Below are 18,929 nucleotides of genomic sequence, written 5' to 3' on the forward strand. Positions count from 1 at the left end.
TTCTTCCCCCATCATATCCCCTGACATGCCTCCTCGTAAGAAAGCCGCTGTCGCTGACGCGTCTGACGCGTCGAACCCGCCTGCACCGCGCGGTACGAGGTCGAGCACCAGGATTAAAGCTCAGGCTTCCGAGGCCATGGCAGCGCCCGAACCCAAAGCCTCTACGGCGCCCAAGTCCAAGGCAAAGGGCAAGGCGAAACGCACTCACGATGCGTCTGATAATGAGAAAGAAGCTAAGCCCAAGAGTAAGAAAGCCAAAGCCAGTGAGAGCGAGGCCGGCGACGACAAGGCTACCGGTGACGCGAACGCCAGCACTGCAGCACCGGAGAAGGCAGACGATAAACCTGCAAAGATGGTAAGCTTCCTCCTCGCTCTTAACCCACTTCTAGGTTCCTGTCCGAAATTACGCGCTCGGGGAAGTAAGCGTTGTAGCCCTGCCCATTCTATGAGGAATGAGAGCTGGATGCACTCCGCACCTTACCCTACCAACGCATATATGCTTCCCAGTATATATCTTATCAGACAGAATTATTGTTCACCGATCAGCTATAAGCATTCTCAACCGATGCTGACTCGACGTCTCAGGTCACCGTACTGAAGAGGGGTGCTGCACCTGTGGACCCACAGTCCGGCTACGTGAGTAAGTATCCAAGGTCACGCATGTATGCATTCTCTCAGCATAATTCACGTTTGGTACGCAGACTCACACCAGGTACTTGTGACGAGCGAGGGCGTATGGGACGCAACGCTCAATCAGACAGACGTCTCGAAGAACGCCAACAAGTAAGTCCGACTCGTCGCAATATCTACATGTTTTTATACTGCGTCTCGCCCGCATAGGTTCTATGTGATTCAAGTGTTGCATCCTGTCGGCAGCACGGACCAGTGCATTTTATATACTCGCTGGGGTCGCGTCGGAGAGTATGGCCAGAAGCAGCAGAAGGTTGGACAGGTTCCATGCCCTTCGGTATCATCACGCGCTGACACATCTACGTCAGGGTCCATTCAACGCCGCCGGAGCAGTCATCGCGTTCAAGTCTCAGTTCCGCGCAAAAGCCGGCGTCGCCTGGGAGAACAGGCACGGTACGGTCGCGAGTAAGGGTAGGTGCATTCACCGAGTTACGTCACGCCGCCAGTTGTTCGCTTACGCTGTGTGACATTTGCGAAGGCAAATACCAGTGGATCGAGCGCGTATTCGGGGACGAGGAGGAAGATCCCAAGTCGGATGAAGCCGGCCCATCCAAGGAGAAAGACGAAGAGAAGGTCCCCGATTCGACGCTACCTGTGGAGACGCAGGCCCTTTGCAGGCTGATCTTCTCCGCAAAGTGAATTCTTTTCATTCCATTCCTAGCTGCTCATAAAATTGAACGTGCGATCGCTAGGTTGATCGAAGCACACCTGTCGTCGATGAATTATGATGCTAACAAGCTTCCGCTCGGTAGGCGCGCATCTCGGCCCGTTCGTGAAATATCTGACGTTCCCTCAAGGCAAGCTCGCCAAGTCGACCATCCTGAATGGATTCGCCGCTTTGAAGGTATGAATGTATGCCTGTTTTCTAACCTCCGTGAACGCTGACATCTGACACTCGTACAGAGACTGTCCGAGGTCATTTCCCAGCCCAACGGGGCTGCTGCACAAGAATACGGTGGTTTCCGCCCTGCCGTCGAACACTTGACCGGCCGATACTATTCGTACGTCTGTAATGTCGTTTGGTGGTTCTTACGGCTGATACCCTGGCCCAGCATCATCCCCCATGTCTTTGGAAGGAACAGGCCGACAATCATCGACAACATGCTCATGCTCAAGAGAGTACGTGCCTGTGCCACCCAGTTTAAGGACCGAGCCCACTGACCTCAATCCAGGAACTCGACCTCGTCGACTCCCTCGGAGAGATGGTATGATCTGCCCTCCCCCTCGTCAGCGCGCCTGCCAGCTCACCACGCACCTCTTCACCCAGGAAATCGCCTCAAAGCTCATCACCTCCTCGATCCCGCGCAACGCACAGGGCGAGCCCGTGAACCCGATCGACGCGAGCTTCCTCTCACTGCGCCTCTCGCGCATGGACCCCATCGCGCGCGACAGCGGGGAGTTCACTGCGCTCGAGGCGTACGCGCGAGACACGCACGGCGAGTCGCACCGCCACTACAAGGTGGATATTCACCATGCGTTCCGCGTCGAGAGGTAAGTGTGGGTAAAATCTTGTTTCTGAAGAGGAAGTGAAGATGTGTGTGCGCAGGCAGGAAGAGACGGATGCATGGATACGGGCCGGACATGATGACCTGCCAGATGGGCATCGGCTCCTGCTTTGGCACGGCTCGCGCACGACGAACTTTGCGGGTATCTTGAGCCAGGGCCTGCGTATCGCGCCTCCTGAAGGTCGGTGTTATGCTTTTTTTTCCAGATGAGCATAGCTAATCTGCCTTCTATCCACACAGCTCCTGTCACTGGTATGCGCCACAGTCGCAGTGTATGTGAAGTGTTTGCTGAGATTCTTGCAGGGTACATGTTCGGTAAAGGAGTATACTTCGCGGATGTGAGTCTTTTTTTCTGCACAATGGGGTCAACTGCTAATATACATATCGCTCCAGATGATGTCCAAGGTATCTTGGCCCCATGTTCTTTGTAAAAGCTCTATCTCACCGTTGTCTGTTACCCTATTAGTCGGCGGGTTACTGCCATTCCTAGTAAGTCGTCCCTTCAAACGTGTGCGCACCTAACGGGCTCAACATTCATCACGCAGCCTGAGCGACAACACCGGCCTACTACTCCTCTGCGAGGTCGCCGCGAAGCCATTCTACGAACAGTACAACGCCAACTACGACGCTAATGTAGATTGCATCAACGCCGGGAAGAAGTGGGCATACCATTTTTGTTTTCGCTTCGGCTGGCTCACGATAGCGTTTGTGAAGGTGCACGAAGGGCTTGGGCCGGACACAACCTGGAGAATGGCAGGATGCTGGTGAGGCGTTGGAGAACGATGCGCTGAAGGGCTGTCACATGCCAAAAGGAAAGGGGAAGGATACTTCCGACCCGCAAGCGGGTCTGTTTTACAACGAGGTGAGCCGTTTGCCTCCCTTGCGAGTGACGGTAGACTGATGCTGCTCGGTCATATCAGTACATCGTTTATGACACTTCCCAGATCCGAGTGCGCTATCTGCTGATGCTGAGGATGGGATGAATGATGAGCTCAAACGCCTGGACCAAACGAACGGACACTCATTCCATTATTGACGTCGACTCTTGCTTTTCTGACGGCTGTGCTTCATATGTACCACATTGTTCGATAGCGATCTCTGTAGGATATAGACGGATACCTGAAATCCAATACTTTACACAACACACCGTGTAGACACCACCGCCCACACCGCTCAGTCCACGCGCCTCCGCTTATCAGCATGATCATTCTCCGCATCGACCGAACGTTCCCTCAAACGGCGCCTTTCACGTCTGTCCTCATCCCGCCATCGTTCCCTCCTAGGTGGCGAGCGCGATCTTGAACGAGAGTACGATCTCTGCCTGCGCTCACTCGCATACCTGTCCCGATCGCGGTCATAACCACCCCTTCGCTCCCGCTCGTCCCACTTGCCTCGCTCTCTATCCCGGTAGCGGTCCCTGTCATCCGCTCTCCGCCCATTGTGTTCGTCCCCATTTGCTCTCCTTCCGTCGTCGCGATCGCGCCATGAACCGCGTGATTCGTCCTTGTCTCCCCGCGCACCCCACCCTCTCGGCCCTCCTGCGCCCGCATTGGCTCCGGTGCCTATCTTGTTGGGTGGAAGGTCCTTGGCCTGTGGACAATCTGCAATCGACGCACTCATTAATGCTCTCCCTCGACCCCCTTCAACCGATAATGACTCACCTTTCTTCAAGTGTGGACCCCCGCAGATAAAGCAGCCGCCTCCCGTGGTACCCATCCCGCCCGCTTTGACAGGCGCCGTTCCGCCAAATCCGCCCGAGACGACTGTGGTGTCTTGATCGAGCAAGTGCGTGTACTTCGTACGTGAACGCTTGCCGAAGTTCTTCACTTGCATGACCTTGGGCAGCAGCGAAACGTCCACCGTCGACTCGGTCGCCTCAGTGAAATCGTGCCGCATCGAGATCTCCTCGTCCTGCAGGTAGGTCAAAAGTCAGCATGCAATCCGGGCAGGAAGTGGGCCCAGGTTGAGTAGAATGGTAGGGAAGTAAAATGGAGTATAAGCAATGACTAGCACGCACCTGGTGGAATGCGCCCTTGTGCCAATACTTTTGCAAGAACTTCTGCTGCCCCTTCGGCTTCTCCTTCCTGGTCTTCTCCGCACGCTCCAGGTCCTCTCTCAAACGCTGCTCCTCTGGCAGAGCTCTCCGTCTCTCGATCTCCTCTCTCTCCAGCTCGAGAGCGAGTGCCGCCTCCTTGTCGCGCTTGATGCGGGCAAGTTCGCGCAAACGCCACGCCTCAAACTCTCCCTCCGGGTCCAAGCCGTCCGTGTCATCGACATCAGGAACTTGTTCTTCCTTCTCCTCTGTCATGGATAGACATGAGTAAGCGGAAAAGGAGGGGATTAAAAAAAAGTACTTTCGAGGAGCTCCCGCCGGATGCTCTCAGCTACCATGTTGTGACTTTGCTGCTTGCGCTCTTCAGCCTCGAGTTCCTTCTTTCGAAGTGCCTCCTCGGTATCCTCTGCCATAGCCTCTCTTTCTACTATTGTAATCCGTGCGCGTCTATGAGATGTGATGAGCATGTCAGATCGAAAGATTCGTGTGAGCAGCGTGAACGATACTGCAGGTACGCACTTTGGCACAAATACGGGTCGTAATTGGAACTTCCGCTGCTCTTCTTCGGACTCTTCTTCTGATTCTTCCTCGCTAGACTGCATAATGAGGACTATTAGTTAGACGACATACATAATGACGAGACATACCTCTTCTTCCTCTTCCTCCTCTTCCTCTACTTCCTCTGCAGGCAGCACGTCAGCGAGACCATCTGGAATGACAATGACGAGCACATACCTTCCAAAACCTCAATCTCGGTCCTTCCAACCTCCTCCTTCCCAGCAACAATCACATGCCCCTCCTTCGAGATATTCACATCCCTCAACGCAACACTAATCCCCTTTGCCTTCGCCCCAGCCCTCTCCTTCCTCACCTCTAATCTCTCCTCTTCCTCCACCTCTTCGGTTGTAATGTCCTGAATCAGCACATCTCCCTCCTCCTCGGGCTCCTGCGCCTCCTCCTCCTCATATTCAGACTCGTCCGAGGGCTCCTCCCCCGCGCCCTTCGGGGCCTTGCCTTTCCAATATCGAGCAGCGGGACGTGGAAGACGCGCTGCAGGTTTGCGCGGCGCAGTGACGGCGGACATGGCGGCGATTGCTGCAGCTTGACGATGATGGTGAGTTTGGAAGGGATGTCAGTGAGGCCGCTGTGGCTGCGAGGATCGACACCGTCCGTACATTCGGCATATTCCGGTGGCAAGGCCCGATCTGGCAGCCGTATGTACGCTCTGACAGTTGCATTTACCTCATGTCAACTAGAAAACGTTTATTCCCGTACCCAACTTTAAAAAAATCCAGTATGGTGGCCGACCACCATTATGACTGCTGACTGCCACACAATGCCCACAAATTTTCCTCAACAACCTCTGCCCCTTCTCCGGATTGAACGGATGCACAGATGCTTCCACATTCCCCCAATGCAGAAACACTGCCACCTCACTGGTGGTCCACACAGCCTGCACAGATTTATTTTTCCACGGGAAACCTGATGAAAAAATGGTGAAAATATCTTAAGTCTGGATATGGAAATAGTTTGGAAATTGGGCGGAGACAATTAAATTATGTTACAATTGCTTCACCGAAACATATCGGTATCACATATTTTTGGACTGAAATATCTTCCTTTGGGAAAAAGTTTCACTATTGCTGATACGTTTCAGTAAAACAATCGTAACATAATTTAATTGTCTCCGCCCAATTTCCAAACCATTTCCATATCCAGACATAAGATATTTTCACCATTTTTGCATCAGGTTTCCCGTGGAAAAATAAATCTATGCAGGCTGTGCCATGTGGATGGGCAAAACCAGAGTAGCCTCGAATACCACTCGGCCAGGGTGCATTGTTTTGCTACTCAGACAAAATATTAGATATCACGATGACTATCTGAAGGTGCTCGTTGGCACTATCCTTCCTTAAATCTTATCTTGGAAGCATTGTAATACCATACCTCATTCATATCGTTCTTTCTCTGAACGGTTGTCGAGACGATAGCAGCTGTCGATGGGTCCGGATCTGGCCCAATATCCTGGTCATATTGTGGTGCGCATCCGGAAAACACTGGCAGTTGCGACAGGTCGAACATGAACAGTTTGCTGCTTAGTAGCTCCCAGTTGACTTTGGCTTGTACCATCGGAGTCTATTGCTTTCACCCAGCAAGCAAGCGCACATCTCAGCAGTGGAAACTTCCTACTCTTACATATAATACGAGTTCTTCCATAGATAATGTATGCGCTATTGTAGGATATACTGATACATTTTCCAGTGAGACTCCAAGGGGATCTTCAAGAAACCAAGTCTTTGAACTGCATCGCCCGAACTAGAAATATATCAGCCTCCCAGAGGCCGTGACGTACTTTGGATATGTGGAGTTCAGTGTGCATCTGCATCGGGATGACCCCATTTGACAGTCCTGACTGCTCCACCGTTCCACTCCGAGACTCGGCGTCTCGCCATTACGGAGAACGTCGAGCGATCTGTGCCGACGAAGCCCATGCCGCGAGACTGGATCACGGCATCCAGGATCACCGGATACCTACCGGCACTGTATCAGCTTCTCGTTTATGATAACATACTTGGGCGCAACTTACCACCTCCCGTGCACCTGCACCGTCCGCTCGTGGTCTATGGTCAACCACCCCATCTCCTTCACCGCATCCCACCAACCCTCATCCTTCTCATCGCTAGTCATGATGACGTGACTCGCCTCGATACCGTGCACAGCACGCAGCTCGTCTTGTACCTCCTGTACGCGCCGCGCAAAAGCAGACAGAGGCGCGAAGCACTCTTCTTCGGGCACACCATTGCACCAGTCGACAAAGTCTCCTCGTCGAGCATGGACAGTTATGAACTACGATACCAAGTCAATTGTGTGGCGAGGCATGCAAATATGTGTCACTTACAGGAGGGACGGCCTTCCCTTTGGGTACGCTCATAGTGCGCCTCATAATGTCCCCTGCGAGCTCTTCCAAGGACTGTGTCCACCGAAAGTGCTTCGCGACGAACCTCCACACCGGGCTGTAATCATACTCAATCTCAAACGGCTACGGCGGATTTCTATTAGCTTATCCCTCTCTGGAAGACATTGAGCTACTATTGACTCACTGTGTCACCTGCCACGTAGTACAAATAGTCATAACATAAGAGCTGTTCGTCAGGTGGGAGTACCACTCCGTGATGTTCTGACGGTAGAGTCGGATGAGAAACCGGGTCTTTCAGATTAGTTTCACGCGACTCTGGGAAGGCTAGTCGCGCTAGCGACCAGAATCTCGAATGTGAATCGTGTACAAAGCCGGGCATTAGCTTGACCCACTGAGGGGCCCGAGTATATGATATATCTAACGGATGTCAAGTCCATCACACGTCAAATCCTTGAAGTAAAAATCCCGAGACTTACCTAGATTGAGCAAGCCCGTAGTATAGCTTCCCCGAGGGCCGTCTGCGGGGACGTTGTCGACTTCCCAAATATTCCAGCAGCCAAGCTCATCTCGCTCTCCGAGATTCTCAGAGAGTGTGACATTCTTGATATCTTGCCACTCGAGAATCGGCATTTTCAGCGCATGCGCAAGTCGAGGGACGTCGAAGATCTCAGAAAATGAAATGGGAATGTTCGCTCCGCCGATGTGAGATGTGAAGGGTGGAACAACTGGTATACGAGACGTGATTTGTGCGAGATAGATGAGGTTCCCCTGGATCACAGATTGAACAAAACGGGATAATGTTGAATGAATAGTGCACTCACAATTGTTATGACATCGTTCGCTGTGGAAGCGTCAGGATTGATAGTTAGATTCCCAATGCAAAGATGACCCAATTCGATACTCACTCCAACCCGCAGATAGCCAGGACGTCAGATATTTCCTATCGGATCTGAGACTGTCTACATATTCATGTGTTACCTCCGATCTACAGTCCAGCAATCGGCTGCAAATACCTCGGAAATGCGCTGTAGGCGGCGATCGCAAGTAGTTTTCGTGCTTCAGGTATTCAGGGTCGCCAAGGTCTGATGCATGAAATGTATTCTGAGCATTCGCCAGGTCGGAACCTTCCTTGACCCAGCGCAAGCGAGGTCCGTTGTCCGGTCTTCCTGGATGAAATGCAAGCATTGCAGTAGAGAGCATACACAGGAGCGCGATCGGAACCACAATTATAATGCGCCTAGAATAGTTGCGAAACATCCTGAATGCGGTCATGACATATGCATCCGATTTTGAGTCCATTGATAGAGAACTACGGCCGGGATTATGAGCACGGGAGCTTTCTAAGGTGAGTCGGGTCTAGGTGTTCCCAGGAGGGCTGGAAGAGGATAGTAGACGAGCAAATAACTGCCGTCTAATATCGAGACAGCAGCTTCGGATGTGCGGATACACGGAAAGGGAGGATAGGGGCTCGACTCCGCACCTCCGGTGGTGCTTTATTATCACACGCAGGAGGCTTTTCTTGTCATGACGATCGCCAACGAAGGCGCATCCGGTGTCGCCCCGAATTTGCAGCGTGGCTTGGATTTGCTTAGCGTTGACGATAAATTTGTCCTCCGAATGAGTAACGTGAAAGTGGCCCCTTCCCAGACGAACGGACTATATTCCTCTGTCGATGCATGCAAAAGTTGAACAATTCGGTGGAATGGGATTTATAGAAATAGCAAAGACCCTGCTAGATATTGAGGCCTTTCGAGAGGGCCATACAGCGGATGACTTGAGGAGGACCCCGACGTAGACCAGCGTGGAGTTGGCGTCGACCTCCAAAATGGGCCACCAGTCCAGAACGCGGCGGGGGGGCTTACTCAACGGGCCCTACAAAAAGTGACATCAATGCTACGAAAAGTCTACATGTCCTGCCCGTGTGCATTGGATTTGATTGTCGGAAGGATGCCGCGTCGGAGACTCAGTAGTAGTGCTTCGATGAATCTGCTTGCCAATGCCGGTCACAATCGCTGAGATTCGACTCCAGCATTCGCCGCGGTTGATTCTGGTACCGTGTGTTGCACATCTACATCCTTCTCGTAATCCACTTTTCCCGCCCAGATCCTGAGAGGGTCATGATGTACGAATGGTCACACAAGGATGGCACAGATGTGACGGAAACGGATGTTTAGATTTCAGCCATAGAACCCCAAACACCTGCCTGCTAGGACCTCTAGAACCACGATTGCGTAGATCCTTGTAAAAACGATTGTTGGAATGCGTTCAACTAGGATGTATTTAAGTATGTGTTGAATGACGACGCACGCATGAAGGTAGACAAGAATCACGGATCGAGCCATCAACATATGGTCTGCTAGCATATACCGGGGTCCTTCGCAAAGATCTGGAGATTTTGTACAGACATGCCTAATGCGGAACGTTGTAAACGCGTCGCGAGAACGCGTCAGCTGAAGTGGCGTTGCCTCTCGACTGCATCCTGATTCCATCTTCTTCTCAAGCTGTTTGATTCTTTTCCGCTGCAATGGTATGAGAATGCCACATTATTCAATCAAACCTGACAGGCTGAGACGATGACAACAGGAATCCTCGCATCGCATCGTCCCCGCGTCCTCGTCCAAGACCGCGTCCGTTCAGGACACGGTAAATAGCTTTGGGTTGCACGACACGCTCAGATATGGTCCTAGAAGCCTTTCTGCGGAAGTGACAGCGAACGGAGGTACTAGAGAGAGGCTCGAGAACGTATGTCTGTCCATCTGCTGAAGCTACCATGTCTGATTGCCGTCGCACGTCGTACAATCCGTAATGCTAGTGGGAGGCAACACAAGACAACCTGAAGCTCACGATGCAGCGAGAGATGTTTGGCTTGCACATGCCGATGCGACTGCTTATGGAACGCAAGATTGTCGCACAGGTCAGTTCTCAACCAGTCACCCGCTCACGGCTGCCTATCTCATGTCGCAACTGCTATCGTATACAGAACTCCCACATGCCCGCCCTTCCTCAGTCGAATATCCATCTTGATATCTTGATGGGACGTGACGAGACGTTGGACTGTGCGGACTTCATGATGCCAGGTGTGCACTATTTCATCTTTACCGATGCCTGGTGCTCATTGATCCTGTGTACAGCATCGGAGCTATCACAACCGTTGGACATTCATGCAGAGATGGAGAAGAAGCTGCGCATGTAGATTATGACTCAATAGCAGATGTGTCACTTCGACGGACGTCTTATTCATTTCTTTTATACCTATTAGCAGCATGGAAAGATTGTCAACGACTCAACATCAGTGACGGGGCTACCCTCATGTCTTTAAACGGACTTCACAGAAACTTGCATTCAGCATGGATGTCCACATATACCATGCTGGTCAAACATATACCATCAGATCGACAGGACGGCACGCAAAACACAAAGTGGTCATTAATGCCAAAACATAAATTCACCGAGATATCAATCCAAATCTGGCAAACACATTCTCTTCTGACTACCAGTTAAACATACATCCTGACATTTTTCATGAGCTTATCTATGCTCCGTGTGCTATGTGATAATGTTGATGCTGCAAAGATACAAACATGGAGTCGGTGCAAGCCTTTGTCGATGAAGAGAAAAAATTCATACCTCCGAATCAGGAGTCGTTGCAGGGGTACCCATCAGATGAGCGACTAGAGTAGGATTCGTAGCTATAGAGCTGCTCGTGGTAGCTGTATTCCTGGGTCGACGTTGAAGGCCAAGATTGTTGTGAGGAACTGCTTCCTTCATAGTCGCCTGGGGTTTTGTCGTAATCCGCATGCCCGTTTGATGGGAAAGACTGATGATGATGAGGGACTTCGTCATTGCGGACATTAGGATGCCTCTTGTCACGAGAGACCATATATCCAGGGCGGCGGTCGCGCTGTCGCTGCCCACGATGCGAAGGACTGTCATTGGCATCCTTTCGCTTGGGATAGTGCTCTTGGGGGTAGCGCTTAGAGCTACTTGGACGCCCGGGGGATGACATAGGTTGCTCTCCATCTACATTAAAGTGGACACGACGCGCAGACTTAGGCTTTGAAGGGGAACTATCTTTCTTGAATCCCTTGCGCTGGTGCTTACGCGGAGAGCGAAGCGCAGAGGGAAGGGCCGCTCCTATGCGGTCGACGAGAGGCTTGCCGCCACCGATTTCCTGTTCGCCGGAGCTGGCTTGTGGGACGTCCGGGAACGGGGGGATGGTAATGATCGTTCCCACGGGGGACCTACGAGCTCCAGACATGGCTTCCAGAGGACGGCCCTGATATGTCGTAACGTAGGGTCCCTGCATTGTGCGCCACGGTGGGATTATGGAACTATAGCAGTCATCTATAGTAACAGGAGGCCTTGCATGCGGTCCTCCGTATGTGGCGTAACCGTGCTCTCGGAGAGAGTCTTCTTCGAGCGGCGGGATGACATTCACTGGAGAAAAGCCAGATAAGGTGGGAGGATCCACCCGTACACCCGAGGCCGCAGCAACGCTTCCGAGCAATACAAAACGCCTCGCAGTATTGCGTGCCTTGGCTTCGAGAGCGGCTCTAGTCATCCCCTGTAGACGGGGTCCATGGTCGTTGAGGTTGTTGTCGTGTGAGGCCCGAGGACGAGACGTGTGGCGAGTTTGCTGCACGGTGGTAGATAGCACGTCGGTAGGTTGCACGCCGTTCGTTGCAGTGGAACCTTCTCTATTGGCGAGCTGGATGTTTTGAATGGACTGGAGGGGTTGCGAGTTAAGAGGAATGTGGCGGCGGAGGGGGATGGGCAACGAAGGCGGGTACGAGGTCAGCGATGCGTAGCTAGCAGAAGCACTCTCAAGGCTTCTCACATATGCTAAGACTCCGTCCAGAAAACGATCCACCTCTTGTGCGCTGGCGACAGGCATGTTGGAAGATTTTGCTGAGTGGAATGAGAACTTTACGAACGGGAACGTTAGCCAAATGCGGGTATGTCAGCGAATACCTGCGACGGACGTACAGAGCTCAACGAGACACGCGAGAAGACGACAGGAAAGAGTTAGTGGACGAGAGCTGATTGCAAGTTGCAGGCCACAGAATGGAACAGAACGACCGCACCAGGGTGGCTCACAAGTGGGCGGAAATATAAAGGATTGAAGAAAGTGGCCAAAACGCCTCGTGTTCGCCGGATCAAGGCAACCCACATGATGTGCCACTCGGGCCAAGATGTCTCACCTTCGCGGAAGCAACAGCGGCCGGGCCATCGGTTATTTTTTGGCGTTATCACTGTATTATCCTTGAGCAGTTTCACCGTATGTAGGTCAGTGGCTCCTTTACTCTTCACCACTGGGGATTTTATCATGCATTCAGCAGGATCATCGCTGTGTTGCGTATCCCTTGTCTTGCGGAGTTTGGGGTGTGTTATATTTTCCGTCAGATAGTGACGTCCTGTCACACAACAATGGTTCGCGGATAATCGGATGAGCTGATGATAGATTGGGATAATCAGCACCAGTTCCTTTTATTGGCGGCCAGCAGCTCACCTGGATTGCACGAATTTGCGGTTAAAAATGCAGGAGATCAGCCATTTTCTTGGCTCAGAGTAACAGAACCGAGGTTTTTACTCAATAACTCCGTGATAAAGTGCCACAGACACACGATTGTGCGGATAAATATAATAATGGTTCTTCTGTGGCCACAGACAGCCGTGCCTCGGGCACCTCTAGAGGGATGGATTACAACGTTACGCGAATAGAGGCCATTCAACCTATTTCCGAGGGCCTGTTTACTACTCTGGCCAGAGGTAGCAGGTATTGCGGCCAGATCCTAGTCGCCTGCAGGGGCGGCGGGCAGAGCGGACGTTCACAGGCGCTGATGCGCCATCAAGAGATCGAGTGCGCCACGTGCCACATGCCACCCTGAGGCATATTCGCAGCCACCCGCAGTGACATCGAACCTAAGCCTAGTGAACCGCAGTCGCAAGCCGTGATAGGACATGGACACGTTCACAAAATCTCTCTTTCAGATAGCCATAGCTGTCGTCGTTGCGGGCCTGGTATGGTTCTACTTCAAGCCGCGAGAGCGGCCGTTGTTGCGGTCGGTCGCCATACTCGTTCTCGGTGACATTGGCCGCAGTCCTCGCATGATGTATCATGCGGAGAGTTTTGCCACCAACGGGTTCGAAACATACCTTATAGGATATAGAGGTGAGTGTATCTTGAACTCTATGTGTGCTCTCTTAACAACCGATGCGCAGGCGCAAAACCTGTCCCGTCTCTCCTTTCACTGCCGCACGTGCATTTCCTCTATTTGTCTAATCCACCGGCGTACCTCTCGGACATTCCATTCATATTGGCTGCACCGTGCAAAATATTCCACCAGGTCATGAGCATCATGGATACGCTTCTATACCACATTCCCCACCCTCCGGAGTTCATCTTGGTGCAGGTTCGTGTCTTCCTCGTTCATCCTGCAGATTGGTCTGAAGAGACATAATGATTTCGAAAGAAAGAATCCGCCAAGCATTCCAACCCTTGCTCTCGTGTGGCTTGTGGCAAGGCTGAGAGGAAGTAAGGTCATTATCGACTGGCACAATCTGGGATACAGTATCCTCGCGCTGAAACTTGGTGAACGCCACATTCTAGTGAAAGTTGCAAAGGCGTAGGCATTCTGTTGCTTGACCTGTCGTTCCGCTTTATGAAGATGTGACTTCCAGGTTTGAAGCGTACTTCGGACGCTCAGCGTATGCTCACCTATTCGTCACGCGAGCCATGCGTGACTTTCTCGTGAAGGAATGGCACCTACAGTAAATGTCTCTATTGGCAAAGAATCATCTTATCGCTTACCTTCGTTGCCAGAGGACACAAGGTAGTACTACATGACCGGCCACCTGCACGATTCCACCGCGCCTCGCCCACTGAAACGCACGAACTCTTCCTTCGCTTGCGCCCTTCTCTCGCAGTGCCCACCTTAACGTCTTTCCTTCCACCTAGTAACCCTCCGTACTCCACTCCTTTCACCTCACTAGCAAGTCCTTCAGTCTCTTCCTCAGAGCCCTCTCGTCCCTGTCACGACACCACAGGCTCCCTCAGTCTCGACCCTGAGCCGATCCTGTCAGACGTAGATACAGACCCGTTAGCGATGGACGCAGCGCCTATGGCAACACTGCGCTCGGATCGGCCCGCTCTTGTTGTCTCGAGCACTTCGTGGACGCCAGATGAGGATTTCGGTATCTTGATAGATGCGTTGGTGATGTACGAGAAGCGTGCTCGGATACTCAGTCAGGAGCACGAAGGGAGCGTGGGATCAACAGAGAATAACCGGTGCGCGCTGCCGAAATTGCTCGTGATCGTAACAGGGAAGGGTCCCCTCCGGGATACATACATGCAGAGGATCGGGCAGTTGCAGGATGGGGCAGAAGACGAGAGCCCATGGCAGTTTGTGCGATGTGTGACCATGTGGCTCGAGGCGGAGGATTACCCAATTCTGCTCGGTACGTAGACTTCCATAACGAGAGGGGGGCGGGTTTCTGACCTGCCTGTAGGATCGGCTGACCTGGGAGTCTCCCTGCACTCGAGTTCCTCTGCGCTGGACTTGCCGATGAAGGTTGTCGACATGTTCGGTTGCGAACTCCCGGTCTGCGCGCTGGGCTTTGCATGGCGAGTCTCCATTGCGTTGTGATCAGCATTAGTGGCTCATTCATCTCTAGCTTAGATGAACTCGTGCTGGACGGAGTGAACGGGCTGGTCTTCCACAATGATCAGCAGCTCGCCGGACAACTGGAGGTGCGCACAGTGTCCCTTGACCGTCATTAGTGCGCTCATTTTCGTTCTCGTTCAGAGTCTCTTCTCGTTGCATCCTAATTCTCCCTCACTTGAATTACTCCGAGCATCGCTGATGCACTCTGCGCCGCTCCCGCCGTCGGACCATGTGCCATCGACGTTCAAGGAAGGCCAGGTGGGCGGGAATGACGGAGAGACATGGCAATGGTCGACATGGGCGCAAAATTGGAACCGCATGGTGCGCCCGCTTGTGTTGAGAGATGTGGGAGGTGATGAGCTGTGATCATGGTAATCGTCTTGACCTCGGTGTGTACGGTATTTGACGGTGCGCTCGCCAAAGAAGATCATGATGGAGCTTAGCATTGGAACAACCGAGTCGCAAAGTGAAGGAGATATCCTTTTTAAGCGTAATCGACCATCCAAGTAGTACACAGGCTTTCTCTTGCTGGAGATTGCGTGAACGATGGTAACCTCATCTCTGTACTTGCATGTTGCTAGAAACGTTTTCACAAATTCCCCGATAACCTCAATGAAGTCGTCATCATCATGCCAATCATGCACATCTCACAACATCCCAAGCCTACATCCAGCATCCTTCACTCGATCATTGCAGACGACAGCCTGATCAAGATTGGCCCACGATTTCGGCAAGAATAAGCGTGCAACCAGTTCGAGCGGTGTTTGGCTTCGTCCCTCGACAACGATTTGTTGAGCGAGGATTTGAGCTACGGCGATGTAGCAGCTCGGACTCGTAGATCGAGATCAAGCATGCATGATTACCAGTCGTTTCCGCTTCATTCAGTGACTCATGCGCATATATTCGATTTTCATGCCATTCAACTCACATTGATGTTAATTTGACTCCAGAGTTGCACATATGCGCTTGTGTGCCACCGCTTTTCGAATACAGAGCCGTCGAAGAAAACCTCATCCTGTTCCCCTCCCCTCAAAGAACAGAAGCCATCCACATCACCCATGCATGAAGGCAGGCAGGTGGGTACGATAGCTGTGCTCGTTCTGAGTACTTGCCACAGCGCGGGCTGAGGCGGGCGGGCATTGGAAGTATGCGGGGCAGCCATTTCTCATACTTGGTGCGTCTGGATCTGTGGAACAGTACAGTGCGTGCATCCGATTATGGCCTTTTCTCATCTAACCTTTCGTGGGCTTGCATCCCCTTCGTAGTCGTTCAGTTCGCGAAACTTGCCGGTTTTGCCCCAATCGTAGCCACTGCCTCCCCGCACAATGCGCCCCTTCTTCTCCCCCTCGGCGCAACGCACTTTTTTCGATCGGCACGTCCCGCCGTCCTCTCTGCTCGCCGAGATCGCAAAGATTACCTCTGCACCGCTCGAGCTGATGTTCGATGCCGTGCCATTCCCGCAGGCGCAGCAGGAGGCATACGACATCCTCGCTCCGGGAGGGACTCTCTTGCTCGTGCTGCAGCTGAAGATCGAGGTTAAGTCAGACGAGCGGAAGCACGCGGTGAAGGTTTTCGCGTCAGGATATGTGCGTGAGGAGAATCGGGTTATCGCGTCGAGCTTATTTAAGGTGCTTTCCGGTCTACTCGAAGAAGGCGCTATGAAGGTATGTCCTCATCGTGAGTGCGGCGTGATTGACGATCGCTGCCCGCGTGTGCAGTCTAATCACGTCGAGCTCGTACCCGGAGGGCCGGGCGCCGTTGCAGAGGCGTTGATGCGTTTCACCAATAACAGCTGAACTTACAAGTCTCAACTTATAAGTCTGCTAGGGGTACGTGATGACCGCGCCGGTCAGGACATCTCGACATGCACAAATGGACATGTACGGCTGTAGGAAGACATGTCGGGGCTTGCACACTTCTGTGAGCACCTGCTATTCTTTGTGAATCACACGAACAGAACAGCGGGATACAGCTAGATCGATGCTCATGTGATTCACAGGGTACAGAGCAGTACGCCCGGGAGAGCGAGTACTCGGAGGTACGTTCGGGTCCAGCGTTGCTGCCTTCTCTCTGAACCCGCATACAGCTACTTAGCCAAAAGCGACGGCAACTCTAATGCATTCACGGGCACCCCCACACAAACTACTCTGTTAGTGTCTCGACCGATGCCCTCCCAGGTGCACTTTCTCGGTTCGCCGCGTTCTTCATTGTCTACTCTTTGTGCCATCCTGCACCTCTCGCGAGCTCAATGCCGTCGATTCCGAGCATAAGAAGAACCACCAATCGGACATGTGGCGAACCTTTCAGTTCAACAAGCACCTTCTCAATCCCGGACATCCACGGAGCAAGTTTGGCAGCGGCAATCGCGACAATCTGTCCAAGGTTGGTAGAGAACCGAAGGCCAAAGGTTTGCTCAGCTCGAATGGCACTAGCACGCTGTTGAGCGCAATTATTCGATCGGGCGGTAGTAGTCTCGTGGCTATCCCTGAATCGTCTCGTTTGCCATCTTTTGCGCCATCGTCAAAGGAAGTGTTCGGCGCAAAACGCGCCGGAGGTTAGTGGAATGGTTGAGCAAGGGGTGCTGTGCAGGACGAATGCGGTAACGCGTAATCGGTAAAGGTGAAGCGCGTTCCACTTTACGGGTTGATTCTGTTACTCACATGCCTCGCATAGCTGTTACGTGCGTATATCCAATTGTACCATGGGTTTCGGTAAGTCTTCTCGATTATTTCATCGAAGGTATATCTCAAACAATATACGCTTGTAGCTTCCCTCTCTGCGATGCTCGCCGGAGGATCCGGCCATAAAGCTGACATGAGCATTGGCCACTCAAAGTTGACTTATCCAAGATGTGCTCAATCGGAAGGTATTAGTGACTTCTCGCAGCCTTTATGTGATACTATAGCAAATAGAAAAATATATTTGCTTCGTTTATACACTACTGTCATCACTTGCAAGTATGGCTAATTCAGCCCAGAGCACCCCAGAGGACTCCAGGACTGCCATGGGCTGCAAGGCATTGCCAGGAGGTTGTCGGATAGCGTCCGCTTGCCCGCTGGTCGTGGGAATCCGTCACCCTTGTCTGGAAAGGTGACCAACCACAAGGGCGACCAGAAGCCAGATAGTCGGTCACCTCCGCAGGTGGCGTTGGCCGGGAAGGTGAGCTTTATCTACCTAGGTATTCATAGACCATCTTTCTGGGTTTTTGCTGATGTTGTCGATGCACACTATGGTGAGTATTACCGTCGTTTTGCGCCCATCAAGTCAGCCTCCTCCCCGTGCGACCCACTCACCCTCGAGATACGCGCGCATATCCTCATCGAACGCCCACGCCATGCCCATCCTCACCATGTCCTACGTGAAATGTTGCCCTTATAATCTCGCAACATGTCTTATCCACCCCAAAGGGCCTCCGCGCCTTCGCGTCCTTTTATGCGAAGACTTCTGCGTTGGAAGACAGCCCCATCGACTGCCACTGATGCCGGGTAAGTCGTTCCTTTTCCTATGATTCTTCTTACTGCCACGGACTCGCAGTGGCCCTACTCCATGAGTACACTACCGACTAGTCTACCAGCCCCCGCTCCCTATCCGTCCTCCGCATTTCGCCCAATGCCACCGTAGCTCTACATGCCGCCGTCTGTCATAGTCATAGCGCGCGGGATAGAGATATAGATAGTATTCCAAAAAATAGATATCACGTGAGTAGCATCGGGTGCTGACAGAGCATGGTGTGCACATGTCCATTGGGCTCCGGAACAATTCCATGATGGCAAAACCTCATGCGAGTACGACTTGCTGTTGTAATTGCTACTATAGGTCTAGTCTGCATTCTCATGATGGTTCCACATGTTGTCTGATGCACACATAACAGCAATTGCGGCAGTGGTGGATATTGCTGAGGAGAGTGAACCTCATGGAAATGATCTATCTGCATTCCTCAGAGTGTTTCATCATCCGATGTTTGCGCAATGGCAGTGATGAGGAAAGCAGACCTCGTGGAGGAAATCATTCTAGGTCAGTCTATATACCTTCTGAGCATTCCGCATTCCTGATGCCGTAAATTAGCAGTGATGAATGATGGTGAGCCTGTTTCCAAAACA

General features: G+C 52.3%; 7 protein-coding genes across 7 annotated transcripts; 4 read left to right on the forward strand and 3 right to left on the reverse strand.

Moving 5' to 3' along the window:
* Positions 1 to 25: 25 nt before the first annotated feature.
* On the forward strand, positions 26 to 3,178 carry LAESUDRAFT_647977 (PARP-domain-containing protein; the record flags this gene model as incomplete). The annotated part of the gene is made up of 16 exons (XM_040904082.1): positions 26 to 355; positions 586 to 640; positions 702 to 783; positions 841 to 952; positions 999 to 1,101; positions 1,169 to 1,325; positions 1,596 to 1,691; positions 1,743 to 1,809; positions 1,863 to 1,895; positions 1,958 to 2,181; positions 2,237 to 2,376; positions 2,499 to 2,533; positions 2,662 to 2,684; positions 2,741 to 2,854; positions 2,910 to 3,057; positions 3,140 to 3,178. The coding sequence occupies 16 exons, from the start codon at positions 26 to 28 to the stop codon at positions 3,176 to 3,178; spliced, it is 1,758 nt and encodes a 585-aa protein (XP_040766620.1).
* Positions 3,179 to 3,368: 190 nt separating this feature from the next.
* On the reverse strand, positions 3,369 to 5,332 carry LAESUDRAFT_696226 (uncharacterized protein; the record flags this gene model as incomplete). Its single annotated transcript, XM_040906265.1, has 7 exons — positions 3,369 to 3,796; positions 3,857 to 4,106; positions 4,213 to 4,496; positions 4,550 to 4,695; positions 4,768 to 4,858; positions 4,892 to 4,928; positions 4,994 to 5,332. 7 exons carry the CDS (start codon positions 5,330 to 5,332, stop codon positions 3,369 to 3,371), a joined length of 1,575 nt encoding a protein of 524 aa, XP_040766621.1.
* Positions 5,333 to 6,617: 1,285 nt separating this feature from the next.
* Positions 6,618 to 8,350, reverse strand: LAESUDRAFT_648242 (uncharacterized protein; the record flags this gene model as incomplete). The annotated part of the gene is made up of 7 exons (XM_040904096.1): positions 6,618 to 6,780; positions 6,836 to 7,095; positions 7,148 to 7,288; positions 7,350 to 7,582; positions 7,642 to 7,933; positions 7,987 to 8,006; positions 8,071 to 8,350. 7 exons carry the CDS (start codon positions 8,348 to 8,350, stop codon positions 6,618 to 6,620), a joined length of 1,389 nt encoding a protein of 462 aa, XP_040766622.1.
* A 1,339-nt stretch (positions 8,351 to 9,689) lies between these two features.
* Positions 9,690 to 10,358, forward strand: LAESUDRAFT_735614 (proteasome maturation factor UMP1; the record flags this gene model as incomplete). The annotated part of the gene is made up of 5 exons (XM_040910607.1): positions 9,690 to 9,692; positions 9,749 to 9,907; positions 9,978 to 10,079; positions 10,146 to 10,242; positions 10,297 to 10,358. 5 exons carry the CDS (start codon positions 9,690 to 9,692, stop codon positions 10,356 to 10,358), a joined length of 423 nt encoding a protein of 140 aa, XP_040766623.1.
* A 441-nt stretch (positions 10,359 to 10,799) lies between these two features.
* LAESUDRAFT_811011 (uncharacterized protein) lies at positions 10,800 to 12,059 on the reverse strand (the record flags this gene model as incomplete). Its single annotated transcript, XM_040914279.1, has 1 exon — positions 10,800 to 12,059. The coding sequence occupies one exon, from the start codon at positions 12,057 to 12,059 to the stop codon at positions 10,800 to 10,802; it is 1,260 nt and encodes a 419-aa protein (XP_040766624.1).
* A 1,043-nt stretch (positions 12,060 to 13,102) lies between these two features.
* Positions 13,103 to 15,430, forward strand: LAESUDRAFT_723202 (glycosyltransferase family 33 protein). The gene is made up of 8 exons (XM_040908366.1): positions 13,103 to 13,337; positions 13,388 to 13,578; positions 13,643 to 13,791; positions 13,847 to 13,936; positions 13,989 to 14,623; positions 14,675 to 14,789; positions 14,840 to 14,915; positions 14,971 to 15,430. The coding sequence occupies exons 1-8, from the start codon at positions 13,127 to 13,129 to the stop codon at positions 15,193 to 15,195; spliced, it is 1,692 nt and encodes a 563-aa protein (XP_040766625.1). The 5' UTR covers positions 13,103 to 13,126; the 3' UTR covers positions 15,196 to 15,430.
* Positions 15,431 to 15,979: 549 nt separating this feature from the next.
* On the forward strand, positions 15,980 to 16,493 carry LAESUDRAFT_811013 (uncharacterized protein; the record flags this gene model as incomplete). Its single annotated transcript, XM_040914280.1, has 2 exons — positions 15,980 to 16,030; positions 16,095 to 16,493. A coding segment is annotated over exon 2 (339 nt), but the record flags the coding sequence as incomplete, so codon positions are not given.
* Positions 16,494 to 18,929: the final 2,436 nt, after the last annotated feature.

Source organism: Laetiporus sulphureus, assembly GCF_001632365.1.
Source record: "Laetiporus sulphureus 93-53 unplaced genomic scaffold LAESUscaffold_9, whole genome shotgun sequence".
NCBI lineage: Eukaryota > Fungi > Basidiomycota > Agaricomycetes > Polyporales > Laetiporaceae > Laetiporus > Laetiporus sulphureus.